Source organism: Vicugna pacos, chromosome 21, assembly GCF_048564905.1.
Source record: "Vicugna pacos chromosome 21, VicPac4, whole genome shotgun sequence".
Classification (NCBI taxonomy): domain Eukaryota; kingdom Metazoa; phylum Chordata; class Mammalia; order Artiodactyla; family Camelidae; genus Vicugna; species Vicugna pacos.
In genome coordinates this window covers 26434954-26462210 of record NC_133007.1, presented here as the reverse complement: position 1 = coordinate 26462210, position 27257 = coordinate 26434954, and the positions used below count along the sequence as shown (strand labels likewise).

Genomic DNA, 27257 nt, shown 5'->3' with positions numbered 1-27257 from the left:
ACTCTCTCCTTCTGACGCAGGCATCTTCTGGCCACATATGTTACAGAAAGAAATTGAGAAATTACAGGGGGCCTTTTGAAGCAATAAGTCGTGCCTCATTTAGGAAAACTCAAAACTTCCTGCCAAACGCAAGGCCTGATGTAGAATAGTTGGCCTCTTGTAGCCAGTCCTCACTGGGGTTTCATGGCATATTGGATCAGGAAGAGTCTGGAAGGAATAGGGAGAGAAGTGAGGGCAAAATAATTGGTTCCCATCACACTGCGCTTTCAGAAACCCAGACATCTCTGGCTCCACCCCAGTGTTCTGAGCACTTGGGTCCAATTTGAGGGACAAACTATGTCACAGAACAGACCCTGACATTTAGGTTTTGTTATCTTCTTGGCATCGGTGACATCTGTCTGAGCCACTGAATATCCAACAGGCCTGCCCCTTCTACCTTTTCTGTTCCCAAGATTATACGTGGTTGTTTAAAAACAACCCTGCCTCTCTCTCACCGTTGCCCGTTGGTTCTTTGCTTCCTCTTCAGGATTTTGTATAACACCGATGCTCCCGTTGTGATGTGTATAAACCTTAATCTGTGTGATGTGTGACTCTGTGAACATTGAATTTTTTAATTAGGATCTGGGGCAAGGCAAAGCGTTGTTGTGCTGGCTATTTTTATCCACTCTCCTGGCACTTTCCTCCCTCTGTGGCACGCCCAGTCCCCACTTCTCATCCTAAGACTTTGGTCTGGCATTACTGCATATTTAATTCTGCCCAGCGCACGGAAGACTGTGACACCTGGAAACAAGAAACCCTTGGCCTGTCGTGAGCCTTACATGGGCTTTGGGACATCCAGTGGCTGGGCTGCAGCAGTTACTGGCCATCCACACTTCTCAGGCCCTGTCTGAAACATCATCCTCTCTTTCCAACCATGGGCTTTTCATATCTCCTTCCCAGACACTCCCTTTCAGGGATTAAAGTGTTCCCACTCAAGCCCCCAGTCTGAGGAAAAATAGCAGTTCTGGTTTCTGGAAAAATCCAGAACCTTCCCTCCCTTTCTTTCTGGAGGCAAAGAAGGAAACTTTAAAGCCTGACAGAACAGGAGGCAGATTTTCTAGCCCTCAGAACATTGGTGGTGGGATAACAGGGATGGACCAGTTGGATGGTAAAGACGTATACTGGATAAGCCGTGGTGCTGATCAGAGCCATTCTGATTCTCTTGTTTTCTTCCCCTTTGATCAGGTGGGGATGTTACAGCAAAAAATATCTGGTTGGCAGAGAGTGTTCTGGATATCCTGACGGAGCAGAGGTAGAGTCTACCATGAAGGGTGGGGGCAGGAGCCAGATGCAGCCACGGTGGGTGTGAGTGTGGGAAATGGGGATGAGAGGATCACGGGAAGACTGTTAGGTGGCCGAACAACACCCTAGGTTAGAGCGGATGAGGTGGGGGAGGGAGAGGCCAGTGTGTTGATGGCAAGTGAAGGACTTAATGTCATGGTGTGGCCCCAGGGATGAAGGAGTGGGAAAGAAGGTCTTTGCTGAAATATCTCGGAGCCCAGGAAAAACTCATTTCATCTGATAAGGGTTTATTTTTGATCCAGACCTCCTTGGAATGTTTATCTTTGGGGGGAGGTAGGGGAGAATGAGCTCAGCGGAGCGGGCCCAGCCAACCACCCAGGCCTGGCAGGTAGCGCTTTCCTCCCTTCCGAGACTGTCCATCCAGCCCGTGCCCTCCTTTTGTTGAAGTGGCTCTGTGGCAGTGGGAGTGAGGAGGTCGCTGAGACCGGTGAGTCCTCCAGCCGTAGACAGGGCATGAGGGGGGATGTTGGGCTTTCTGACTGATTCTTTCCCTTCCCCGTCAGAGTAAAGTACCAGGAATTTTGTGAGGGCTGTTCCATATCTGAACTTGTTGGGGGTGAGGCCTACCTCTTGTCCTGTGGCCTCAGTCTTCCTGTTGCTTGATTTCAGAGTCTCTTTCTGGGTGAGGACACCAGAGTAGTCAAATAATTGAGAGGGCTGATAGTCTCCATATTTCCCACAGTTTAAAAGAGTGGATCTCCTCCCTTACACTTGCTTCCAGAAGAGCTGGCTGTGTTCTGCGCTCTGCCCAAGCTTGAGAGCTGTCAGGTCTGCCGTGCAGCGCCACCTAGTGCCCTGGGCCTGGACGTGCAGCTGCAGGTGCACTTCTTCCATCATTGTGCCATCGCACAGCACAGAGATCCTAGCGGTTTCTTACCGGGTCTCTGCCTCTCTTAGATCGCTGTGCCTTTCTAGCTGCCTGGTCAGAGGGTTTCACTTTTTCACTTTCATCTCTCTTCCTCTTCATTACCCTGTCCCAGGATTTAGATACATCCATCACCTCTGCTAGCGATCTTCCTAAAAAGTGATTTTTCTCATTTTGTCCCTGGTGCCACAAACCTCCTGTTCCCGTACCTTAAAGCAGAGTTCCCCTCACGTGGGCACAGTCTCAGTGTGCAGGTGTCAGATGACTGCCTTACCTTTTCTCCTGCTGTCTGGAAAACTCACATCCTTTGACGCAAGTGAGTCCCTAGAAGTTTGAGACACCCTCCCTCTCACTCCTTCCCAAGTGTCTCTAGGACTGTGGGGTTAAAAGGTAGCAGGTGAGGGGAGGGGATCCACCCCAGTGTCCTTGGCTGCTGCTTACATTCTGTGAAAGGAAAAGGCCAGAGTCTCTTAATTAGGTGGCGTGAGCACTTTTCCGGAATCAGGATGTTGCCTGGTTGGATTAATTAAACTCCCTGTCTTCTTCCTCTGGTTCCCTGCCTTCCAGCGGGGGTGCCAAAGCACTTACAAACTACTTGCTTGGAGGAGACAGCTCCCCAGTTTTGGCACTTTGAGCCAGCATTGGAGTTTTTAGAATCTCCCCGCTGTGTCTTAATACCTCTTTTCAAGCAGCAGGAAACACACAATTCTTTCATCACCCCCTTTTCCCCAGGGAGCTTCTTAAACTCCTGGGAAAAATAGACATTGCCATCCAAAATCATGTTCCTTTTTTCAGATTGTGATTTAGGGCAGATGACTCATTGTCTGGGAGTAGGATCAGTGGCTAGGAAGCGAGCCAGGGACAGGTTTGTGACGTGGTGGGCTGCTAATGACAAACTGACACAGTGTGTTCTGCAACCTCCAGGGTCCGGAAAGGGTCTTGGTAATCCCTGAGGTCCTTGGACCTCACTTTTAGGATTGCTGACTGAGGGACACTTACAAACCTTTTTCTTCATAGTCTGGTAGAAGCTATGGTTTATCTCTGTCCCTGGTACCTCACACACTGCTTGATAGGCACTCAATTAATGTTTAAATGAATGAGTCAACAGACGAAATTATTTTATTGGAAGCTAAGTAGTTATGTGGCAGAGAGATTGCATTCATTCAGCACTTATCTTTATTGGGCACCTGGTAGAATGGTAGGAAGTTGTCCCCACCTTAACCAGTTGATAGTCCAAGATAGATAATGACAGCACGAGCAAGCAATTAAGGAACCAAAAACCTACTCCCAGCGCTAATCAAGCATTTCCAAGGCACCAGAGCCAAATGCGGGGGCGATTTGGGAGGGTGAGCAGGTCTCAGCAGAGCGCAGGTGCCAGTGTCTTCCCTCCCTGCAGGGAGTGGGTACTGAAGAGCAGCATCCTTATTGCCATGGCCGTTTACACATACCTCCGCCTCATCGTTGACCACCATGGGACCGCCCAGCTCCAGGCCCTGCGGCAAAAGGAGGTGGACTTCTGCATCTCACTGCTTCGGGAACGGGTGAGGACAGAAACAAGGTGGGGAAGTGAAACCCAGGATGGGACACCTCTAGGTTCTGTGCAGTACCGGGGCCCAGAGATGTGCTGGAGAGATGGAACTGGTTTGAGGTCTGTTGTTTTTTCATCACTCTCAGGTGAGGGCAGAAGGGTGAACAAATCAGTGTGGAATGGTCCTGGTTCCTAGAAATGTTGCCTGTTATGCTGGCGTCCTGAGGATTTTCCTGGCCAGCCTCACGGACACTGTTGTTAGCACCACTGACATAAGCTGCCTTGTGTGCCTGCTGTGAGGCTATCCTGGCCCACCTACCCACTTGGGTAGTTGCCACGGTCAAGTGGGATTGTGAATTGTCCACTGTCAGATCTCCCAAGAGAGACAGATCCTAGAGCTAAGCTCTCTGATGCAGTAGCCACTAGCCACATGTGGCAATTTAAATTACAGTTGATTAAAATTAGAAAATTTAAAACTCAGTTCCTTAGTTGAATTAGACACATTTCAAGTGCTCATCAGCCACATGTGGAAAATGGGTGTCCTTTTTCTGGACAGAAGATATGGAGATCATTTCCATCACCACAGAATGTTCTGTTTCATGGAGCAAGTTCTGGGGTCAGGTGCCTGGGGCTCAACTTGCTAGTCCCATCCTTTTGGAATCTTGGTCTCCCTTGAGCTGGATCTAAACAATTCTAGGAGAAGAGGGCAACAGATTAATGGGAAAGCCCACAGGGCTTTTGCAGTTTCCAGTAACCTCTCATCATTAATATCAGCCCCTAACTTCCCTGACCAGGTAGAAGCCAATCCTTTGGTTCCAGAAGAAAGCATATAATCCCTTCGACCCTCTTCCTTTCCCTCCCTCGAGCACGTTGTTTCTTCCTCCCTACGGGAGGTAAACAGTCCATGTTCTGCCTCTCTTTCCTCTCTCCCGCCACCCACCCCATCTAGTTCATGGAATGTTTGATGATTGGCCGGGACCTCGTGAGGTTACTTCAGAATGTTGCCAGGATACCCGAATTTGAACTGCTTTGGAAAGATATTATCCATAATCCTCAGGCCTTGAGTCCTCAGTTCACAGGTAAGTAAGGGTTGGCACATCCTGTCCTTGAGAGGTGGGAGGTCAGGATAGATAACACTGCTGGAGTCAAGAAGGTGGAGGTTGGAGAGGAGAGGCTTTGGCAGATAGAGGAAGCCTGGGACTGGGCAGGCTCCACCGGCACAGCTGGACGTGGGAATGGCAGAGGCACAGAAGAGTTCACGTGATTCCCAGACAGCCCCTCTTTAGCAGACTCCAGCTGTCATTTAAGAAAAAGTGAAGCAGAGAACTATGATTCTCCTCCTCTCTGGCAGCTCCTCAGGAGGTGAGCTGATGACCAGTTCCCAGCTTCCCTGAGTCTGTCAGGGGAGTCAGGGGTCAGCTTGTGAGACTGAGTCAGCAGAGGGGCTGGAATTAGTCCTGTAAGCGAAGGCTCCTCCCCAGGAGCAGTCTTGCCCCTGAATTCCAAGGATCCAGCTTGGCCAGAATCCTCTCTGGAGAAGAGAAAGAGTCTCTGTGTGCCTCCCCCGACAAGGTCCTTTTCATATCCTTTTCCCCTCTCCAGGGTCCTGCTTATGATCTGAACAATAAGGGTACAGCTTTGCTCCCCACCCCACCTCCAGCACGCATGTGTGTGCGCATGTGCACACGAGATGTGAATGCAGTAGTGTAGGACCTGGGAAGTCAGGAAGGAAGAGAAGAAAGCTCTGGTTCTACCATAGTGTACTGCTCTTATGTTGAACATGGATTCAGTTGTTTTGAGCACCTGCTGTGTGCTGGACACATGTATGCTGACTCATTTAATCCTCAGGACCCCTGTAAGATGGATACTTTACTTTCCATATTTACAGATAAAGAAAATGAGGTTCAAAGGGATTAAGTAATTTGCCCAAGGCCACACAGCTAGTAAGTATCAGAGGCAGGATTTGGATCCAGTTCTGTCTGACTCCAGAGCTCATGCTTATACCACAGATCCACACTGATCCCAGGACCCAGTGATGGGACCATCGGGAGGAGGAGGAGAGGCTAGGGTTTCCCATATCTTCCCCTAACTTTCCCACATGTTGCCAACTGGAACAATGTGAGTAGGGGGCTCTGGATGTTCTGTAGACGAGAAGAATGAATATATCTGGGTCTTGGGGATGGTGGTTGGTTGGAGCAGATCATGCAGGTGTTGGTTACAACCCCCACTTGTACCTGAGCTTGACCTCTCTTGGTCTTGGCTTAGAGTTTCCCTGTGAGCAAGACCACTGGCCGTCAGTACTTGAGCGAGGTTCCCTGTCTGCTTTCTGTTCCTTCCGGTCCTCAGTCTTCTCTCTTTCTCTTTCCTTCCACACTGGTTCAGGTATCCTACAGCTTCTTCAGTCAAGAACATCCCGAAAATTCCTAGCATGTCGTCTGACCCCAGACATGGAGACTAAGCTCCTCTTCATGACGTCCCGGGTAAGCTCACCTAGCGCAGTAGGAGGAGAGGCTGCGGGCGCCAGCTGGGCTGCTTGCCTCAGCCTGCAGGTGTCTTACTGGTGGCTACTGACTGGTGGAGCGGTGGTCAAGTGCGTGATTGGGCACGGTGCTGAGAACTAGGGATACAGTGTTGGATAAGACAGGTACAGTTTCAGCTGTTAGGAAACTTTCAGTCTGTCTAAACCAGTCATTGTATACAGATCATGTAATTTACAAGTGTGCAGTGTGCCATAAAGTGGTAGAATGAGAGTGTTCGTTCTGGAAATCTCACGATTCCTCTGAGTGAACCATGACCTCTCAGGAGGAGAGCTCAGGCCATTTGGTTTCCAAACATGGCTGAATTATGGCAGACTTGCTTAAGGAACGTGTTAAAAATACATCTTCCTGGACCTTCCTCTCCCAGAGAATCTGATTGAGGAGTATGTATTTTTAACAGACTTTCCAGGCAGCAAACTCCTCTGCAGCCAGTCTGGTGTTAGGGAACCATTGCTCTAGCCAACTTTCGGTTTCCCAAGGCATCCAGGAGAACTGTCTGGATCTGGGCTGCCCCATGTGGCAGCCACTAGTTTGTGTTACAATTCAAATTCGTTAAAGTCATATAAAATTTAAAATTTAGTACCTCAGTTGGAGTAGTTACATTTTAAGTGCTCGGTAGCCACCATCATTGCAGAAAGTTCTACTGGACAGAATTGGTCTAGATGTATATATAATTTTTAATCTTTCTGCTCTCTGTTCTGGTTGAGTTGGGGGAATAGAAGAAGAAAACTAGATCTTTCCCCGTGGGTAGTGTTGCTGTTGTAACCACTTAGAGTCTACTTAGGGGAAGGAGTTGCTGCAAGGAGGTTTGGAGAGTCTGTGTGCTTTGAATAATGAGCCTGTTAGGTTATTCAGCCTCAGAAAGCTTCTAGTCAGTGGTGAGTCGTCAACAGCATCTTTTTTTTTTGATTAAGGAAAATTTAAATCAGGATGTCTTCCCAAAGGAGGAGAGACTTGAAAGACAGTATGAATTAATGAATAAACTGTGGGAAGAAATTGAGGTCTAGGTCAAGCCTAGAGTTGACCGGTCCTCATTTTCCTCTGCCCAGAGACCCCACCCTCCCTTCCAAGTTTCTCTTTCTAACATCCCCTTCCCCTAGGTGCGGTTTGGTCAACAAAAGCGATACCAAGATTGGTTCCAGCGCCAGTACCTGTCAACCCCAGACAGTCAGTCTCTGCGCTGTGACCTCATTCGCTACATCTGTGGGGTTGTCCACCCTTCTAATGAGGTGCTGAGTTCAGATATCTTGCCCCGATGGGCCATCATTGGCTGGCTCCTCACTACGTGCACGGTGAGGGCCTGGGCCACGGGGTAGACGCCGCTGGGTGATGAAGGGCCCCTCTTCCCTTGCGTCCCATATTTCCGTGCTTCTTCCTGACTTTCTGGGCCACGTGACCTCTTCTCTCTCTTCCTCCTGAATGTCTCAGCCTTTGCCCCATCTCCCTTTCTGTCTCTGGAAGTTTACTTACACTCTTTATTTCCCATTTGGGTTTGGGGTTGACCAAGTTCATCTGTGCCTTTACTGCCAATCCCCAAGCCTGGGTTTCTGGGGCATTCCTGTCTTTCTTTATAGCTTCCAGAAACCATATATGATTATTCCTCTGAATTATTCCTTTCTCAGATTCAGGGTTTGTGTTTCTTAGACCCTTACTTTCATGCCTTTTGGCATCAGCTTTGGGTACTTCCCTTCTTCAAACACAGTGAATCTGCAACGGAGCCATTTCCTTCCCAGTGTTTCCTCCTTGTGCCCGGGGTGGGAAATTCTGTTCTCTGGCATCTAGCTGCCCTCTGACCTCTTCTGACGGGGTTCCCCCTCCCCCCTCTGACTGGGTCCTTGGAATGTGCTGATTCAGATACAACAACAGGCTATTCCTTAAGGGTCTTTCCCTCAGGAATGTGCCTGGGGAGCTCAGCAGGGACAGCTGAGGGGCTAGTCTCGAGTGTATCTCAGCTCAGGCGTGAGCAGGGGACTCCCAGGCCCAGGTGTTCTCCCTGTGGGATCAGGGATCTGTCTACTGGATGCGTGAGAGCCCAGGCGGGTCTCCAGCCCCCTTGGTTGGTGAGACCACGGCGTACTCACAGTCATACAGATTTGGGTGCCCTTCACCCCCGTGGAGGTTCCACCCTGTCTCACTAGAAACTGAATTCCGTAGATGGAGCAGTTACATGGACCCTGGAATGTGCCTTGGGCTTCTGAAGGGAAGGGAGCTGGTGATGAAACTAGCCTTTTTTTTTCCTCTTTCTTTTCCAGTCAAATGTCGCTGCGTCTAATGCCAAGCTGGCTTTGTTTTACGACTGGCTGTTCTTTAGCCCAGACAAGGATAGCATTATGAACATAGGTATGTGACCGAGACCAGGCAGCACCCCCCCATCCCCCAGGGCCCCGCTGCCTTGTCTCAGCGATAGCAGCTGTAACTCTCAGGGCAGCGTGGAGTGGAGGCAGCTTATCTGGGAGCAGTTCTGTTGTTCCTGTTAGCGCTCCCTTGACCTAGAAGGAAAAGTGCTTTGATGAGGCCAAGCGATCACTCCACCCCCTTGGCCCCATAGCCTGAAGCTTAGGCTTCGAGTGGGGAGGGCCCAGGCGGAGGAAAAGGCTGTGCCATCTCCTGCTTTTCCTTTCCTGCTGCCTCCCTCCAAGCTGATGCGGGGGACCAGAAGGAAGATGAGGGCTACAGGCCATGTGGGGGTCGTATGCTCTTAGGTCTGCTCTGCTCAGTAGGGGTCTGGGGATAGACCAGCTTTCTCTGGAGCCATTCATGTTTATCGAGGTCTCGTTTTATGGAGCTGGAAACTAACTGTCTGATGTGGGTGGACCCTCTAATTCCACATTCTCCAGAACCAGCCATCCTGGTCATGCATCACTCCATGAAGCCCCACCCAGCCATCACCGCCACACTCCTGGACTTCATGTGCCGTGTAAGTGCCCGTGCCCCTTTCTCCCCACGCCTGCCCGAGCAGAGCTGAGCGTGCGACCTTCTAACTTCGTAGGTCAGTGAATAGGTCTTCCCAGTGCCCCTGGACCGTGGCGGCAGAAGTGGTCATAGGTCCTACCTCCCAAGTTAGTGAACAGCTTCCCTTCCCTAGTCCCACTGTCTCCAGTTGGATCTTTCCATGTCTCCATGGGGTTTCTCACTCAAGGATGATGATTTAAGGTAGAATCTGGCTTCCTCGGGGAGCAGTCAGGTCGAGTAAGGGTCTCCCATTTTAGCAGCCCAGACTGGCGGGGGACATTGCAGTCCTGTCCTCAGGCATACAACCCAGCGTCTCCTGATTAAAACCAAAGCAGCTTTCGAGATCTAGTTCAGCAGGACACTCTGGATGGAGAGTCCTGTGCTCATTCTTCCCTCCTCTTCTTCCCGTCCAGATCATTCCCAACTTCTACCCACCACTGGAGGGCCACGTGCGGCAGGGTGTCTTTTCCTCCCTCAATCACATCGTGGAGAAACGGGTCTTGGCGTAAGGACTTAATGTGTCTGAAAGGCAGAGAGAGGGGTTGTTTTCTCGTTTTCCACCAGGTCAGGCACATCCAGGTACCGCTGTGCCACTGCTGCCCCCCCCCGTGAGAGATGTGGAAAGTGCTGGCTCCGCTGCAGGCCGCTAGGCTTGTGTCCTCTTGAGTCTTAGAGGAATTTGTCTCTTGCAAAGGGACAGATGCCTTCCCTGTGCCCTGGTGACCCTTCCCAAGGATCTGAGTCTGGCCCAGTTATACCAGTTGGGCTCAGACCTGTTTAACTCCGTGTTGCGTTACAAGTGAGGAGCTCTGATGTTGACCTTCATTCATGTCCCCACTAGGCATTTGGCTCCCCTGTTTGACAACCCTAAATTGGATAAAGAACTGCGGGCGATGCTGAGGGAGAAGTTTCCTGAGTTCTGCAGTTCGCCCAGCCCACCTGTGGAAGGTATGGAACACGCCCATTCCATCACCTAGTTCGCAAGCAGGATGGAGACGTCCAGGATGCTCAGACCAGAGCCCTTGTTTAGGATGTCATCCCTGTGCAGTGCTCCACCTCTGTGACACTGTCCACTTCAGTTTTTCCTTTTACTCATTTTTGTGTCATCTTCCTTGGCTCCCCCCCTCCATCTAATCTTACCAGATTTTCACTGAGCTCTCTTGTTCTCCTAACTCCTATTTTTTCTCTTACTAACCTCCTCTCTGTTAGAAGAAGGCTTTTAGCTTTGCCCACTCTACCCAGCCCTAGGCCCTGGCCTCTGATGAGAGCTTGTCATCATGTTGGGTCTCAAATATTGCTTCCAATTCCAGACACACAGACACACACACGTACAGACACACACAGACACACACACACTCACTCACACAGACACACAGACACACACACATACAGACACACACACACACACATACAGACACACACACCCCCTTCCTTTGGGCTCGTGCCTGGTCTTATCTACTTGCTGATCCTCAGCTGAGCATAGAGGAGTCCTGTCCTGTGCTGTTCTCATTCCTGGCAAAATCCCCCTGAAAGCCCTGGAGGGTTAAGGACAAGATGCCTGTCCTTCAGGGTTCATATTCCATTTAGAGCATGAACTTGTTATTCTCCCGCTTGCCCTCCGGTCTCCCCTTCCCAGAAGCCTGGGACACAGGAGACCATCAAGTGCCTTGTCTTTCTTTACTTCCAAGTCAAAATTGAGGAGCCAGTTTCCATGGAGATGGACAACCACATGTCAGACAAGGATGAGAGCTGCTATGACAATGCAGAAGCAGCCTTCAGTGACGATGAGGAGGATCTCAACAGCAAAGGTGAGGGTGGCAGCAAAGGTGGTCCAGGCTTGTGTCAACCCCGAGAGGACTGGTTGGCAGGAGCAGCCTCTCTGCAGTCTCTCTGTCACCTTTGCACCTCTGAGTTAGCTTTATTAACAGGGTTACTGGAGGAGACTCCAGGGTGCAGAGCCCTGCACTTGGCACTGAAGCAGGAGGGAAGCAAGGAGTGGTCCCTGCCCTTGTTTGCTTCTCGAGACTCGGACACACTCACTCAGGGAAGTGCTTCAGGCACACACAGCTCTGAGTAAACAGTGCACACCCAGCGCGTGTGAAGAGGGCCGGACTATTCAGGGGTTGTCTCTGCTTCTGGTGTTTGGGCAAAGTGACTTCTTTCCTAAATCACTCCCTTCAGGAAAGAAGAGAGAGTTTCGCTTCCACCCAATCAAGGAGACAGTCGTGGAGGAGCCGGTCGATATCACCCCTTACCTCGACCAGCTGGATGAGTCCCTGAGGGACAAAGTGCTCCAGCTGCAGAAGGGGAGGTGGGTGCCGGCCCTGCTTAACCTTGGGGGGTCCAGCCCCGGGCTTCCAACTGGTGCTTAGTGAGGTGGCAGGCTGGTGGGGTTGGTGGGTGCGTGTGGAGCAGTAGGTGAAGCTGCACGGGAGATGCCTTCTGCAGTTTAGGCTGGGAGGCGTAGGCTAGGAGGGGGCAGTCTTGTTCCTCAGTGTCCGAGTTCTTGCTCCAAGGCTCTGAGTAGAAGAGCCTGAGACCCAGAGCAGGACTGTGGGGGTTTCCCTGCTCTCTGGGCCTCTGCCCAGGGAGCAGCCGGTTCTGCCCTGAAGCCCCCCACTGCAGCCCGGATTCTCACAGAGCTCTTTTGTTTTGTCTCTGTGCACATGAGTGCGCTTGTGCACGCCGTGCTGGCTGTGTGTCCTGCCCTCTGCTATCACTTACGTCCCTGAGATTTCCTCTCCCTTCTGCACTGCAGTGATACAGAGGCCCAGTGTGAGGTCATGCAGGAAATCGTGGACCAGGTCCTAGAGGTGAGGAGGAACCCACCCCCTTAGGGAGGAAGCAGCCTGTCCGCCGCCGCCCAGCTTAGAGGCCCCCCACCCCGCAGCTGACTCCCTCCTTCCCCTCTCGGAGATGGGTCCCCTCTGACGGGGGAGGGGCCTGCTGGTCCTGGAGGTGGAGGCAGATGAGTTCAGAGGCTTTGGGTAGTGGCGGCAGCGAGGCTTGGGGCTGGGTGCTGATAGCCCTCCTTGTTTCACCACCAGGAAGACTTTGACTCGGAGCAGCTGTCTGTCCTCGCTTCCTGCCTGCAGGAGCTCTTCAAGGCCCAATTCCGAGGGGAGGTGCTGCCGGAGGAGATCACTGAGGAGTAAGGCTCATCCTTCCTGACAGCCCCGCAGGCCTCAGGGGGCCAGAAATGTGCTTTTACGGCCTGAGTCCAAGAGGCACCTTGCTGTGGTGTTGAGAAAGATAATCTCTTCCGTTGTTTTTATTCTCACACGTACTCAATCATGTAAAGAGGATTTATTTTTGCCTGCTGAACACCGAGCGCACCAGGGCAGGGAGCTAGCCCCTGCCCCGTGTGAGCTGCCCCTGCTGCCGCCCCAGCGGCCCCAGCCTTTGCTGCTTCCAGTGGGATTGGACCCTTGGCCTGGAACCTCCCTGAAGGGCAGGCCTCTCACTTTCAATGATGACAACCCAGACTGTGGTTCCATTAACATGTTTTCTCTGTGAGCCAACCTCTGGGGCAGCAGGAAGCTTAGGTTTGGTTAGTAGAGGAGCAGGCTGGCATCTAGCCTCAGGCTGGTCCTCTGTAATACCTGCCTGCAGCCCAGCCTTCCTCCGCTCACCTGGACTCTCACATATCACCCTCCTTTTGTAGGTCCTTGGAGGAATCTGTGGGAAAGCCTCTCTACCTAATATTTAGGTAAGCATCCAGCTGTAGGAGACGCTGCTGTGCCATCCACCTTCCCTCTCAGTGCGCGTATGCTTCTGTCCTGGGGTATCGGGGAGGAGGGGGTGTGCAGTGAGCACAGACAGCCATGCAGCCATGCCCCCCGGAAGCACCACAGGAGAGTCTTCCCCAGGTAGAGCTCTCTCCTGTCCTCCCGTCTCCCACTCCAGGAACCTGTGCCAGATGCAGGAAGACAACAGCAGCTTCTCTCTGCTCCTGGACCTTCTCTCTGAGTTGTACCAGAAGCAGCCCAAGATCGGCTACCACCTGCTCTACTACCTGCGGGCCAGGTGGGTGTGGTCTCCATGTTTAAGAAAGTGTCAGGAAGCATCCTGGAGAGCCTCTTCCTGCCATGCACTGATGCCCCGCCCCGCCCCGGCTGTCATCATCAGGGCCTTGTATGTGGGTGTTTGTATGTGTGTTTGTTTAATAACAGCTTTAGTGTTTGTTAATATATTCACACAGTTGTACACTATCACTACTGTCTAATTTAGAACATTTTCATCACCCCAAAAAGAAACCCCATACCCATTAGCAGTCACTTTCCCATTCTCCCTTTCAGCCAGCCCCTGCAACTACTGACCTGCTTTTCTATTTCTGTAGATGTCTACGGGATAGTTCATGTAAATGGAGTCATACAACGTGTGATTTTTTTCAAGACTGGCTTTTTTCACTTAGCCTAACATTTTCAAGGTTTATGCCTTTTGCGTGTATATCTGTACTTCATTCCTTATGACCAAGGAATACTCCACTGTGTGGATATACCACAATTTATTTACCCATTCAGCCACTGATGAACATTTGGGTTGTTTGCACTATTTTGTCTGTATTGAATAGAGCTGCTAATGAACATTCATGTACAGATTTTTGCATAGACATATGTTTTCAACTTTCCTGAGTATATACTTAGGAGTGGAATTGCTGGGTCCAAAGTTAACTGTGTTTTTGTATTTTTAAATTTGTGAGAAACTGCCAAATTGTTATATCTTTTTTTTTTTTAATGGCGGTACTAGGGATTGAACCTAGGACCTTGTGTATGCTAAATAAGCCAGCACTCTACCACTGAGCTATCCCTCCCCCATTATGTCTTCTGTTTTTTCTGTTCACTTTCTTGATGCCATTCTTTGAAATACAAAAATTTTAAATGTTGATCGAGTCCACTTTACTTTTTCTTTTATCACTTGTGCTTTTGGTGGCATGAGATTTACTCCTATGTTTTCTTCTAAGAGTTACGTAGTTTTAGTTTTTACATTAAGGCCTGTGGCCCATTTTCAGTTAAGTTTTGTATATGGTGTGAGGTGGTGATCTCCATGTGTTATTCCTGTCATTGCTCAAAGCCCAAAAAGCAGGAGAGAAAGCTTTCTCTGGCCTGACCGGAGCACTCTCTCTTTCTCTCTCTCCTGTTCTTGACTCTCACCAGGAAGTAGCTTCACTAATTGTGGTCTGAGCCCTGTCTGGAGTGCTATGGAAAGATGAGGAGAAAGAAGAGTGTCTCCTAGTTCCCATAAGCTACTAAGTCCTTGGCAAAGGCCGTGGGACAGATTAGCCCAGGGCATCTAGGGCAGCAGAGAGTTTCTGGAGCGAGGGTCTACTTAGGGGACGTTTGAGGCCGGGTGCCGGGTGCTGGGGTCAGGCTGCTGACTAAGGCCCAACTGGTCTTGCAGCAAAGCTGCCGCAGGGAAGATGAACCTGTACGAGTCATTTGCCCAGGCCACCCAGCTGGGCGACCTGCACACCTGCTTAATGATGGACATGAAGGCCTGCCAGGAGGACGACGTGCGGCTGCTGTGCCACCTCACACCCTCCATCTACACAGAGGTCAGCACCTTTATCTGCGCCCACGTGGGCGGGGCCGCCATGCGGGTGGGCTCGTGGGAGACTGTCCTCATCGCACGCAGCCCTGACTGTCCTGTGCCCATCCCTGCTGGCCTCAGTAGGCCCTTTCTTCCTCCACCACAGCCATCCCCTCCTTCTGCCTCTCTTTATCAAATCGAAAAATGTTTAAAACCCCCAGAATTCTTACCCTGTGCTTTGTCTGTGGTGTGAGTTGGGTCTGGGCCTACACATTTGTCTCCTCTGCTATGGCCCTGTCCTCTGGACCTAGGACAGGGCCCCCCAGCCAGACCCACGTTCACATATCCCAAGCCCTCTTGCCGCCTGGTGGCTCACCCTGTGGTTCTCTCTAATGGTTCTCAAAGACCAGGGCCTCAGGAGTGGACATTCACCGCTCATTTACCTGGTTCACTAACAGTCTTCTCTAGGAACTGGGACTAGGCGGAGGTATCAGCTCTTCCTCCTCTTGGTGAAAGCTCCCAGGAAGAGGGAAATCAGGGCACTGGGTGTGTGCTTGACAGGAGGAACTGTGATGTCAGCCAAAAGCTGGAGGGAGGAGGGTGCAGGTGCCCAGCAGATGGCAGTCTCTTCCCCTGCTCCCTCCTTGAACTGGCCTCTCCAGAAGGGACCCTGCCTGCCCCGCACCCTCACACCCCGCAAACACACACACTCTGTACACCTTCTGTTTGGCAAGGGGCAGTGTGGACTGGATTCCTTTGCTGCCAGAGATGGAAATGCTTCTGTCACCACTCCACACACAACTGACCATCACGTCCAATCTCTTTCAGCTCTAGCTTTGTCTCTAGATGGTTCCAGTTCCTCTCCTTACACACACACATACACTCTCACTGTGAGTACACACAAATAACAAAGGTCGGGTTCTTTAAAAAGGTTAAAATCCCAGCTTCATAGCTGTTGGATCTTTGTTTAGGGACTTCTGTAGGACGCCATGTCTGCTAACCCAGCCATCCCCTGAGCATGCGGTAAGGACAAGGAATGGGTTATGAGGTAGCAGCTACGGGGTGCACCCTGGACCCCTGCTCCACTTTCCCTCTTTTTCCTCCAGTTTCCAGATGAGACCTTGCGGAGCGGGGAGCTGCTGAACATGATCGTGGCCGTTATTGACTCAGCGCAGGTGAGCAGAGAGCTGTCATCCCGAGAGCCTGAGGGGCGGGACTGGGGAAACGGGGCTCTGCCCCCCCGCCAGCCTGCGGACCGGGAGCCCACGCTCACGTGCACCCCGCTCCTGGCTGCAGCTGTGTGCGCCTTAGGCTGGGAAGGGAAGTGGAGCCCCAGGGAGGCAGGCTGGGGCTGGGCCATTCCAGCCCGGAGTTCCCCTTATTCTCCATATTTCGGGGGCACTCCTGTTCTACAGGGAAAGCGAAGGGATTGGGTTTTTGTTTGTTTGTTTTTACCTCTCAACTGGCCTTCCCCTTGGCTCAGAATGAAAATGGTCAGACCATTTCCCTTTGACCTCGCTATCACATGTAGGTCCTAGGAAGCTTTGCTTGTGTCCATTCTCAGGCGTAAACTGGGGTCCCCTTTGTGCTCCTTCTTCCCACTTAGTTGCCCCATCCATAAGAAAGGAAGCTTAGCAGTCAAGGGTCCTTCTTTTGCTTTTCTCCTACCCACACCTGTAGTCCAGCCTCCCAGGGCCCTTCCCTCCTCAGCACAGACTGGGATGGCTCGGAGGCCCAGACTACATCCAAGTAGAGAAAGAAGTTGCCCGTTCTCTCTCTGCCATCAGGATGTAAGGGGTGGTTTTCCTTAATTGCTTTTACTCCAGGTAGGCCTGTGGTTACTACTGAAGCCTGTTTCTCTTTTGCCAGCCCCCTTCATCCTTCAGAGCCCGTGGCATCCATCATGTGCCAGTTCCTCCCTGTTCCTTTAAAACTAGGTTTTCACTTCCTCTGATTTTTCCCCAAATAAGCTCTCCTGCTTCTCCTTCCATACAAGCCTCCTGGTCCCTATTAGAACCAATGGGTTCTGCCTTCTTCCTCCTCTTCCTCAGCTCCAGGAGCTGGTCTGCCATGTGATGATGGGGAACCTGGTCATGTTTCGAAAAGACTCAGTCCTCAATATACTCAGTAAGTGAGCAAACCCTTGAGGTTCTCTGGGAGGAGAGATGGGTGGCAGCCCTGTGTGTTTTCTAGTAACTGGAAAGCTGGTTCTGGGGCTGAGAATGGGGTAGAACCTCACTCTGCCCTGCTGTGTGGTCCTGGGCAGTGTCTCTCTGGATCTATTTCTTGCTCTGTAAGTTGCAAAGACTTCCTCCTGGCCCTCCGGCCTTGGGGCTGATGGGAATACAGAAACTACAGAAAGCCTTTGGAAATATGCTTTGTGTGGAAAGGGAAAGTATCTGTAGACTTAGGATCGCTGTCGCCAGCCCTGTACCACCCCTGCTTGGGGCGCTGGTGTTAGTGGATTGTGTGTGTGTGTGTGTGTGTGTGTGTGTGAGAGAGAGAGAGAGACAGAGAGGGAATGGGAGTATGAATATGAATGAATGTGTCTCTTCAGTCCAGAGCCTGGACTGGGAGACCTTCGAGCAGTACTGCGCCTGGCAGCTCTTCCTGGCCCACAACATCCCCCTGGAGACCATCATCCCCATCCTGCAGCACCTCAAGTACAAGGGTGAGTAGGGTTGTGGGCAGGGAACGCGGGGGAGAGGACACTCGCAGTCTGGCTGCGGCAGGCCTTGGGCCTCTGGGCTTCTTTCTAGATGAGCCCAGGTCCACCGCGCCCTTCCCCACCAAAGTGCCAAGTTTGGAGAGGCAGGCTCCTGTCAGTCACCTATCCTCTGTAGCTGAGCCCTTCGGGCCAGTTCCAGGCCAGGCGCTGGTGGCTTGGGACCTCATAGGAGTAGGGGAGGAAATTGCTTTTCCTGGTTTCTTGTTGAAGATTATCCTTGCTCCTTCCAGTGGCTGTTGGCTGGGGGATGGCAGAGGTGCCAGGATTTCTTCCTGGAATTTCGAATTCCTCTGAACAGCCTCTCCCCTCCCCCACAGAGCACCCAGAGGCCCTGTCCTGCCTACTGCTTCAACTCCGAAGAGAGAAGTGAGTTCCACCCTCCAGGTTCTTTAGTCCTCAATCCCAACACACCAAGAGATCCTGCCGTATGGTATAAAGGGCTTCTGTGCTGCTCCTCTGGCCATGTTTTTTCCTATTGTTGACATCTGCTTCTTCTGCCCTTCCCTCAAAGAGATTTACAAATAAGCAGCTCCCCTGGGATCTGGGCTTCCTCTCGACTTTACCCCCCTGCCCACCAGGAGCTGCCCTCAGAGGTGGGGACCGGACATCCCTGTTTCCTGCTGCCACAGCAATTCTAATCCCTGGTGACTCCTGCTCCCCTCCCCCACGCTCCTGAGGCCACCACATGGCTACTCCGAGAGGAGGAAGGGTCAGGGTAGAAGGGTCACACACCATCCCCTCCCTCAACCTGCAGAGAGCAGAGCCGGCTGGACCCCTGTGCGCCCTACCAGGGGCGGAGCGTAGAGGGAGAGAAGGCAGAGGCCCCTCCCTCCATCAGCAGCAGTTTTCCAGCAGCCCCAGATAAACGGGGTAACAGCTGTGTATCTTTTCCTTCCTACCTTCTTGCCTTCCTTCCACCTTTTCTCCTCTCTTGCCTGAGGCACTAGAAATGGTACAGCGTGTCCGAAAGGAAGTGCGAAGGCTGGGGGGCCTTGGGGGGCCTCCCAGCCCCTTCCTCTATACCTCCCTTGGGCTAGATACCAGGGTGGCTTACAGCTCTAGTAGGGTAGTCAGTGGTGGGAAGCGGCACATTCACACACCACATGCTTGTTCTTTTGCCTCCCTGGCCTGTTTCCTGACTGTTCTGGGCAAAGTGGGGGATTCAGTGGGCCTCCATCCCAGCACACCTGCGCGCACGCACACACACACACCTACCACCACACAAACTGAAGAGTCTCACTTCTTGTCTCCTGGCTTCTGCAAAGGATGAAACCAGGCATTCCTTGGCCCAAAGAGAAGAGGGAGAGAGATGTGAGAGTAGGAAGCTACAGCGAGTTTGGGGTGGGGCAGGGGTGTGGGGGCTGGGGTTTGGGGGGAGAGTCGGTGGGAGAGTCCCAGCGGTTCTGAGGCCAGCTGTGCAAGAAGGGTGCCCCCCTTCACGCCCACAGACCCAGTGAGGAGATGGTTAAGATGGTGCTGAGCCGGCCCTGCCACCCCGACGACCAGTTCACCACCAGCATCCTGCGGCACTGGTGCATGAAGCACGACGAGCTGCTGGCTGAGCACGTCAAGTCCCTGCTCATCAAGAACAACAGCCTCCCGCGCAAGAGGCAGAGGTGGGACACAGCCCCGCGGGCGCCCCAGGCCCCAGGGCGGTCCCGTTTGGTGTCCCGTTGGTCCCGGCCTGGCTTGTGGGCGACATCTAGTGGTGTGAAGCTGCCTGGCAGGCAGGACCACTGCGGCCCCTTCCCCTCTCCCTCGTGTTTAGGCACACCTCCTTTCACCCTGCCCGGCCCCTCCCAGCCCCTTCTCTGTCTTAGGGAGGGACCCTGGTGGGGATGGGCATCTCGCCCTCCTAGAGCCCTCACTGCGAGCTCAGACTCTGGCTCCTGTGACTTCCCACAGCCTGAGGAGTTCCAGCAGCAAGCTGGCCCAGCTAACTCTGGAGCAGATACTAGAGCACCTGGACAACCTGCGTCTCAACCTGACCAACACCAAGCAGAACTGTATGTTTTCCTGCCCCCTCCGAGTCTAGCGTGCTTGGTGCTGCCCTGGCTCAGACCACCCGTGGGTACGGGTGGGATAGAGGCAGGAGAAAGTAACCCTTGGGTACCATTTAACAAACTCCCAGACACCTCACTGTTCCTCCTTCCCCGCTCTCCCTTCCTTCCTCTAGTTTTTAGCCAGACCCCAATTCTGCAGGCCCTACAGCACGTCCAGGCGAGCTGTGATGAAGCCCACAAGATGAAGTAAGGCTCCTTGCGCTTTTGGCCTTGGGAAGTAGTGGGAGAAGGCCTGGGGGAACCGGGGGTGCTGGCAACACAAACTTAATGACCAGCAAGACCATGGGGTTGAAGACAAATAAGAGACCCCAGCGTGGTGGCCGTGGAGGATGGGAGGACGGCCATGGGGCTGGGATGCTCCCCTCCGAGAGCTTGCTCTCTCCCTAGGTTCAGTGATCTCTTCTCCCTGGCCGAGGAATATGAGGACTCTTCCACGAAACCGCCCAAGAGCCGGCGAAAAGCAGCTCTGTCCAGCCCCCGAAGTCGAAAGAATGCCACCCAGCCTCCCAATGCTGAGGAAGAGTCAGGTTCCAGCAGTGCCTCGGTGAGAGCCCTGGCGGTGTAAGCCATGCACAGGAGGAAAGGGGGGCGGGGTGCGGGCAGAGTTGGGGCAGCAGCTGCCCAGGCTAGTGCTTTCTCCCCCACCAATCTCTTCCAGGAAGAAGAAGACACAAAACCGAAGCCCACCAAGCGGAAACGGAAAGGGTCCTCTGCAGTGGGGTCTGACAGTGACTGAGGCCCTGTGTTCCCCATCCCACCCCCAGCTGGACTGCCCTCCCCTTCTTGGTGAATCAGAGGTTAATAGGGGCTGGGGAGATAGTAGGGGAAGCACCCTGTCCCCATCCCAAAGCTCACCCTGTGAGAAGGATGAGCTGCCTCCACTGGCCCAGCCTGAGAAGCTGCCGTGCAGCCCCCAGCCCCTCCTCCCTCCTCTCTGGGGCCTCCAGCCCCATCACACTGCTGCTCCCACTGATACTTGGGTTCCCACTGAAGCCAGAGGCTGTACAAAACCTGGACTGTGGTGGAGGTCTTCAGCCCCCTCCCCACTCCCCTGGCCTCTGCTCCCAGTCCCCCAAAAGCTGTTTCAACAGAAGAAATGGCAAAGGGGCAGCTGGCCAGAGAGGTTAGGATGAGAGTGAAAACTGTGTGGGTGCCCCTTCCAGCTTCCCCCTTCAGGTCTTGGTTTGCTCTGAACAGGCATTTTATAGTTGCCCCACATACACCAGTATGAAGTGGGCATTTAATCTGTGACATGGTCCAGCTGCCTTTTCCTCTCCGTGGGGCAAATGCCACAAGTGTTCGGGAAGAAACCTGAGAGGGAGGCCACAGCGCCACCTCGGGTGCCTGGGAGGCTTGTGTTGGCCGGAGGTCGGCACCTCAAGCTGGCCCAGGGCCCGGGAGTCCCAGAGACATGTTCCCCAGAACTGTCAAATGGTCCCATTTCCTTGATTCTGCCTTCTTTCTTTCTTTTTTTTTTTTTTTTCCTTTTTTTGGCAGAGATAATTGCATTTTAAAAGTTGTTTTTAAATGACAATAAAACAAGCCAGAATCTCTTGTGCCGGAGTTGCTGCCCCCACCTACCCTGCGCATGTACAAGTGGTCTCAATTTAATTGGCACCCCCTCTTTGTTGCTTCACAGCTTCCCCTTTTCCCTTCCCACCTGCCCCTTTCTTGCCTGGACCAAGAGGGGCTTGGGTTTGCCCACCGCCCCCCACACCCCATCCTTCTGGCTACCACTGGCAGTGCGGGCCAGGCACCAACCTGACCAGGCAGAAATTGATGCTGGCACCATCTCCCCAGTAGGCTCTGTCCTTACCTGTCTCAAGAAACTAGAGGCTTCCAGAAACTAGTGTTTTTCATACTCCGATGCTTAGCAACTGCTGGAGGACCAGCTGCTCGGGGTGAGGGATGCTCCCAGCTGGGATCTTGAAGGACAGAAGTGTGCCTGGTCGAGAGAGTTCAGATACTAGGCAGAAGGGACCCTCTTCCAGTCTGGCCACTTGCCCATCCATGTGTACCAGCAGAAAAGAGCTCCTTGGCTGTGCTTTTGTTCGTAGTCCAGGGAGCTTGGGTGGCAGGCTGAGGAGAGGGGAGTGAAGTTTGAGCTGACTGCAGACAGCTCCTGTTTAGCCTGCTAATCTGTCTTTTACAGAATCCAGGTTCTCCCCTCAAAGCTGCTGCCCCTTCCTTTGAAAGTCTGAGCTGCCGTAGGCCTCTCTTTTCCTTCTTCTCTCCTTCCCCAGTTTCTTCTGCCACAATTAAAACCAGGATGGAAAGCATTTGCTGGCTGGCCCTAATTATTGTACCTTTGCCCAAAGGGAGGGGCCTCCGCCGTGGCCCCTCCAGAAATCTGGCCGTCTGGGCCTCCACCTTTCCCCTGCTTAACTCAGCCCCCACCCATCTCCTGGGGTTGCTGCTGCTCCTGGCAGCTGGAGGGAGGACATAGGTCTGGCTGTCTCGCCGGGACTTGGGGCACCATATGGGCAAGGGGCCGAGTTCTTAAATCTCTTTTGGGAGAGAGCAGGGTGAAAATGGGATGTAAGAGGGAAAGATGGGCTTGGAGCCTGAGGCCCTGGCACTGAGGCTGTGGAGTCCAACGTCCAGCCTTGCGCAGCGAAAACCTCAAAAAGCCCGGGGAGCCGAGCCGACCCTGAGATAGAAGGCGGGAGCACCGCCCAGGACCTGGTAGGGTGCGGGCCACGAGTAGCCCGGGAGGGAGCGCGCCTAGGGCGGAGCGTAGCTGTGGGGAGGGCCGGGAGTGCGGGGCCGGCCCCCGCTAGCCCTCCTCCCGGGCCTTTGCTCTCCGCCCGTGGGGAGGGGGGCTGGGTGGGAAGGGGCGTGTGCCAGAGCGCGCGCTCCCGGGAACGAGAGGTCTAAACGCTAGCCAGCGGCCCCAGTTTTTCGGAAGGGAGTATCAGGGCAGTCTGCGAGCGGCTGGGGCCAGACAGGGCCGAGTGGAGGAAGAGGGCACCATGGCCGCCCTCCTGCTGCTACCCCTGCTGCTACTGCTGCCGCTGCTGCTGCTGAAGCTGCGCCTCTGGCCGCAGTTGCGCTGGCTCGCGGCGGACTTGGCCTTCACGGTGCGCGCCCTACGCTGCAAACGGGCTCTTCGAGCACGCGCCCTCGCCGCGGCTGCCGCCGACCCGGAAGGTCCCGAGGGGGGCTGCAGCCTGGCCTGGCGCCTTGCGCAGCTGGCCCAGCAGCGCCCCTCGCACACCTTTCTCATTCACGGCGCGCGGCGCTTTAGCTACGCGGAGGCCGAGCGCCAGAGCAACCGGACTGCGCGCGCCTTCCTGCGCGCACGAGGCTGGGACAGGGGACCCGGCGGCGGCGGCGGCACGGGGGGCGCCGAGGAAGGCGAGCAGCCGGCGCACGGCGCTCCAGACGTCGCGGCCGGAAGCGGAGCGGCGCGGGCCGTGCGGGAAAGGGATGGCGCGGCCCCCCTGACACCTGGGGCCACCGTGGCGCTGCTGCTTCCTGCCTGCCCAGAGTTCCTGTGGCTCTGGTTCGGGCTGGCCAAGGCCGGCCTGCGCACGGCCTTTGTGCCCACCGCCCTGCGCCGGGGTCCCCTACTGCACTGCCTCCGCAGCTGCGGCGCCCGCGCGCTAGTGCTGGCGCCAGGTAAGGCTGGAGCGCTTGGCCGATGGGGGCGGGGCCAGCCACGGAAAGGGGCGTGTTGCGAGCGGCAGCGACCGGGTGGGCTCGGAAGCGGGCCGCACGCTTTTCCTGGGGTTCAGAAAGGGTGGAGAGAGGAGTCTGGGTTTGCGAAAGGATGGAGCTGAGTCTCTGGTTCTCCAAGGATTTCCGAACAGTCGCGCTCCATACCAGACCCATGATGGACGTCCGCAGTCCAGTCTCATCCAGGAGCAATACGGGTGGGAGGTGGAGGAGGGGTGTGAATAGGGTAAAGGGTGGAGAGGGCCTGTGGGTAGCGGCAGAGCCATGGAGCTATGCTTTCCCACTCCACCCAGAGTTCCTGGAGTCCCTGGAGCCTGACCTGCCGGCCCTGAGAGCCATGGGGCTCCACCTGTGGGCTGCAGGCGCTGAAAGCCATCCTGCTGGAATCAGCGATTTGCTGGCTGAGGCCTCAGCTGAAGTGGATGAACCAGTGCCTGGATATCTGTCTGCCCCCAAGAACATAATGGACACGTGCCTGTATATCTTCACCTCTGGCACGACGGGTGAGGGCTGGATTCAATGTTTGCCTCCTAGAAACTAAGGTCGAGGAACGCAGGGGTCTAAGAACAGGACCTGTGACCTCCTCTGCTACCGGGCCACGCCTTCAAAGCCCCCAGAGAGGGTTCTTAGCCCAGCGATCATATCCCCTCTCTCGCCAGCACTCCCATCCCTCTTCATTTCTCTACGTCCCTGAACTTCCTCCATTTCTAAGACAGCCTGGCTTGTCTTCTCAGTTTCAGTCTTGCCTCTGTGGCTTTCTGTGGGAAACCCAGGAGGGACAAAGAGGGACACAAGACTTGGAGCTCAGACCCTTCCCCTGATCTCCCCCACTACCCCACCCCCAGGCCTCCCCAAAGCTGCTCGGATCAGTCATCTGAAGATCCTTCAATGCCAGGGATTCTACCAGCTCTGTGGTGCCCACCAGGATGATGTGATCTACCTCGCCCTCCCACTCTACCACATGTCTGGCTCCCTGTTGGGCATCGTGGGCTGCTTGGGCATTGGTCAGTCTCCCCCACCCCAACCCCCGATTCAGTCCTCCAACAAATGCTCGTACCAGCAAACATTAAATATCCACTGTGGTACGCTCACCTGGGGATGCTTCCTGAGCCCTTCAAGGTAGAGAATCCAGAGGAAGGAGGAGGCAAGGCCTCCTCTCCAGGAGCTCCTGGTACAGTGGAGAAGCATCGCCTGCACAGACCTGCAGACTGGGCAACTAAGGCAGCCATGCAGCTCACAGAACTCCAGGGGCCAGGGCAGGGGAGAGCTGTGAGTGGCAGCCCAGGAAGAGGCAAATGGAGAAGAGGGTTGAGACTTGGAGGCAGGCTTCGAAGGATGGATGGCTTGGGGATGGGAAGTGGGAAGAGGGCATAAACCTCTCCAAGGCACAGGTGGGAAGGAAGGAGGGCCAGCTTGGCCTGTGCAAAGTGTGAATGTCACAGCCAGGCCTTTCCCAGGAACTACACTACAGGGGAGGCTAGTGCCTGGGAAGGAGGGGGTCAGGACTCCCCAGCCCTTAACCTCACCTCCTTCCTTCCTCCCCTCCCTCCCCACTTCTGGCAGGGGCCACAGTGGTGCTGAAGTCCAAGTTCTCAGCTGGTCAGTTCTGGGAGGACTGCCAGCAGCACAGGGTGACGGTGTTCCAGTACATCGGGGAATTATGCCGATACCTTGTCAACCAGCCCCCGGTGCGTGGGCACAGCTCCTTGCAGAGCCACGGAAGGGAGATGGGCAGTTGGCGGAGCCACCGAGACAGTTGCCTGGGAGTTGGGGGGAGAGGAAGCGAGGAGAAGAAAATGGCAAGAAAGGGTATGGGGTGCTAGGACTCTGATGTTTAGGGCATCCGAAGGAGGTCACAGTGGAAGGGATTTCTGGGGAATGTGAAACAGGGCTCCACTTGGAGGAGCTGGCATCTTGGCATTCAGTCTCCTGCCCCTCTCCCCACTTGTCTCAGGACAAGGCAGAGCATGGACATAAGGTCCGGCTGGCGGTGGGCAGTGGGCTGCGTCCAGACACCTGGGAGCGTTTTGTGCGCCGCTTCGGGCCCCTGCAGGTGCTGGAGACGTATGGGCTGACTGAGGGCAACGTGGCAACTTTCAACTACACTGGACAGCAGGGTGCTGTGGGGCGGGCTTCCTGGCTTTACAAGGTGAGTTGCAGGAGGAAACTGGAAAACCCCTGGAACAATGTGGGGGGCTGGTGGGGAGGGAGCTCATGCAAACAAAATGACCCAGTGCCTGGGTCTCCCTTCTCCCAGCATGTCTTCCCCTTCTCTTTGATTCGCTATGATGTCACCACAGGGGAGCCAGTTCGGAATATCCAAGGGCACTGTGTGGCCACATCCCCAGGTTTGTGCCAGGTGGTGTGGGCAGGGGTGGTGGAGCTCGCAAAAGAGGTTTGGACTTGGAGAGTGGGGCTGGGGCTAGGAGGCTGACTCCGGCAACTCTGCCAGGTGAGCCAGGACTGCTGGTGGCCCCTGTGAGCCCGCAGTCGCCATTCCTGGGCTATGCTGGGGGGCCTGAGCTGGCCCTGGGAAAGCTGCTGAAGGATGTCTTCCGGCCTGGGGATGTTTTCTTCAACACCGGGGACCTGTTGGTCTGCGATGACCAAGGCTTTCTTCGCTTCCATGATCGTACTGGAGACACCTTCAGGTATCTGTCCCTAACTTTCTGATCCCTCTCCTGGGCATCTGAGCTCTGACCCAAGTCCTCTAAACCACAGTTCCCTAATCTGCCTAACTCAGCCCCTCATCTAACCTACCTCAGACCTCCTAAACACTCTTCCCTGTGACCGTCTGGCACCTCACCCTCATCCCTGACCTCTTTCCCTCCCCACGAAGCTCATAAGGCCCTGAGCCCTGACTCCCAGTTTCAAATCTCTGCTCTCTCACAGGTGGAAGGGGGAGAATGTAGCCACGACTGAGGTGGCGGAGGCCTTGGAAACCCTGGATTTTCTTCAGGAGGTGAACGTCTACGGAGTCACTGTCCCAGGTGCCTGGGCATGGGAGGGGTCACCCAGCCCACCCAGCCCAACCCCCTATTACTTGGGCACAGGGAGCATGAAGCCTCATGGTGACTGGCTACCATGGCTGACCCTGCCCCCCACACCCACCAGGGCACGAAGGCAGGGCTGGGATGGCAGCCCTGGTTCTGCGTCCCCCGCACTCTTTGGATCTCGTGCAGCTCTATGCCCATGTTTCTGAGAACTTACCACCTTATGCCCGGCCTCGATTCCTAAGGCTCCAGGTAACCAGCCACTCTTGCTCTGACCCCTCACGCCTTCTATCTGCAGCAGTCAGTGCCTCCCAGACCCCACAAAAGGGCCCCCACATAACGTCCTCTGTGAATAGAAAGAACAGTTCTTTCCCAGACACACGCTTTTCACCCATTTCATCCTCCAGGCCTGGCTCTTCACTTCCCTGTCACCCCCTCCCCTAAACCCTGGCCTCATGCCCCTCTTCCCCAGACCTGCCCCTTGACAAAACTTAGGCAATTCACCTGAACCCGTGGGGCAGAACACCCCCTCCTTCAGCTCCCTTTGACACCTCCCCCTCCCCAGGAGTGTCTGGCCACCACAGAGACCTTCAAGCAGCAGAAGGTTCGGATGGCAAAGGAGGGCTTTGACCCAAGCACGCTGTCCGACCCGCTCTACATTCTGGACCAGGCTGGGGGCGCCTACCTGCCCCTCACCCCTGCCAGGTACAGTGCTCTCCTGGCTGGGGACCTTCGCATCTGAGAGCCCTCCACACCAGGGCACCTGAGGGAGAGACTTCGTGGGGCGGGGGGATTGCAGGTGTATCAGTTGCTGTCAGGGATTTTTTTTAATACCAGGTTTGTAATCATTTTGTAATAAATGTAGCCAGAGCCAATCTGGCTGTGTCTTTCTGATCTACAGTGTCTGTCTTCCCTGTCCATCTTGGAGCTTTTCCTCTGACACTTTCTCCCAGCACAGGGCCACAGACGCTCCTACCCTGACTTTAAGTGGGCCCGAGCCCAATGTCTGGAACTTGGTGTTTTTCCCTCAGGTGACCCCATGT

The 27257-nt window shown here is 54.3% G+C and overlaps 2 protein-coding genes across 2 annotated transcripts in view; both read left to right on the top strand.

Annotated features, from left to right (window-relative positions):
* Window positions 1-21096, top strand: part of INTS3 (integrator complex subunit 3) — a 33503-nt gene extending 12407 nt beyond the window's left edge. Inside the window, exons 6-30 of the mRNA XM_006214716.4 lie at window positions 1225-1291; window positions 3603-3747; window positions 4684-4813; window positions 6117-6214; window positions 7372-7563; window positions 8524-8611; window positions 9109-9188; window positions 9637-9728; window positions 10065-10171; window positions 10912-11031; window positions 11405-11534; window positions 11982-12036; window positions 12271-12374; window positions 12888-12932; window positions 13130-13249; window positions 14624-14777; window positions 15859-15927; window positions 16804-16879; window positions 17310-17423; window positions 17798-17846; window positions 18929-19096; window positions 19386-19486; window positions 19657-19729; window positions 19931-20087; window positions 20202-21096. Coding sequence (XP_006214778.1) covers window positions 1225-1291; window positions 3603-3747; window positions 4684-4813; window positions 6117-6214; window positions 7372-7563; window positions 8524-8611; window positions 9109-9188; window positions 9637-9728; window positions 10065-10171; window positions 10912-11031; window positions 11405-11534; window positions 11982-12036; window positions 12271-12374; window positions 12888-12932; window positions 13130-13249; window positions 14624-14777; window positions 15859-15927; window positions 16804-16879; window positions 17310-17423; window positions 17798-17846; window positions 18929-19096; window positions 19386-19486; window positions 19657-19729; window positions 19931-20087; window positions 20202-20279 — 2612 coding nt within the window. The 3' untranslated portion in view covers window positions 20280-21096. The remainder of the gene's footprint in view (window positions 1-1224; window positions 1292-3602; window positions 3748-4683; window positions 4814-6116; window positions 6215-7371; window positions 7564-8523; window positions 8612-9108; window positions 9189-9636; window positions 9729-10064; window positions 10172-10911; window positions 11032-11404; window positions 11535-11981; window positions 12037-12270; window positions 12375-12887; window positions 12933-13129; window positions 13250-14623; window positions 14778-15858; window positions 15928-16803; window positions 16880-17309; window positions 17424-17797; window positions 17847-18928; window positions 19097-19385; window positions 19487-19656; window positions 19730-19930; window positions 20088-20201) is intronic.
* A 1188-nt stretch (window positions 21097-22284) lies between these two features.
* SLC27A3 (solute carrier family 27 member 3) lies at window positions 22285-27114 on the top strand. The gene is made up of 10 exons (XM_072946517.1): window positions 22285-23164; window positions 23515-23724; window positions 24067-24225; window positions 24785-24909; window positions 25176-25370; window positions 25479-25569; window positions 25674-25872; window positions 26114-26211; window positions 26336-26466; window positions 26780-27114. The coding sequence occupies exons 1-10, from the start codon at window positions 22516-22518 to the stop codon at window positions 26954-26956; spliced, it is 2034 nt and encodes a 677-aa protein (XP_072802618.1). The 5' UTR covers window positions 22285-22515; the 3' UTR covers window positions 26957-27114.
* The last annotated feature ends 143 nt before the right edge of the window (window positions 27115-27257 follow it).

Excerpts from the sequence above, each read along its gene's own strand:
- SLC27A3 (XM_072946517.1), top strand. The coding sequence starts at position 22,516 with ATGGCCGCCCTCCTGCTGCTACCCCTGCTGCTACTGCTGCCGCTGCTG. Across the intron at positions 24,910-25,175 it reads ACCTTGTCAACCAGCCCCCG|GACAAGGCAGAGCATGGACA; the intron begins GTGCGTGGGCAC and ends CACTTGTCTCAG. Across the intron at positions 25,570-25,673 it reads CTGTGTGGCCACATCCCCAG|GTGAGCCAGGACTGCTGGTG; the intron begins GTTTGTGCCAGG and ends CAACTCTGCCAG.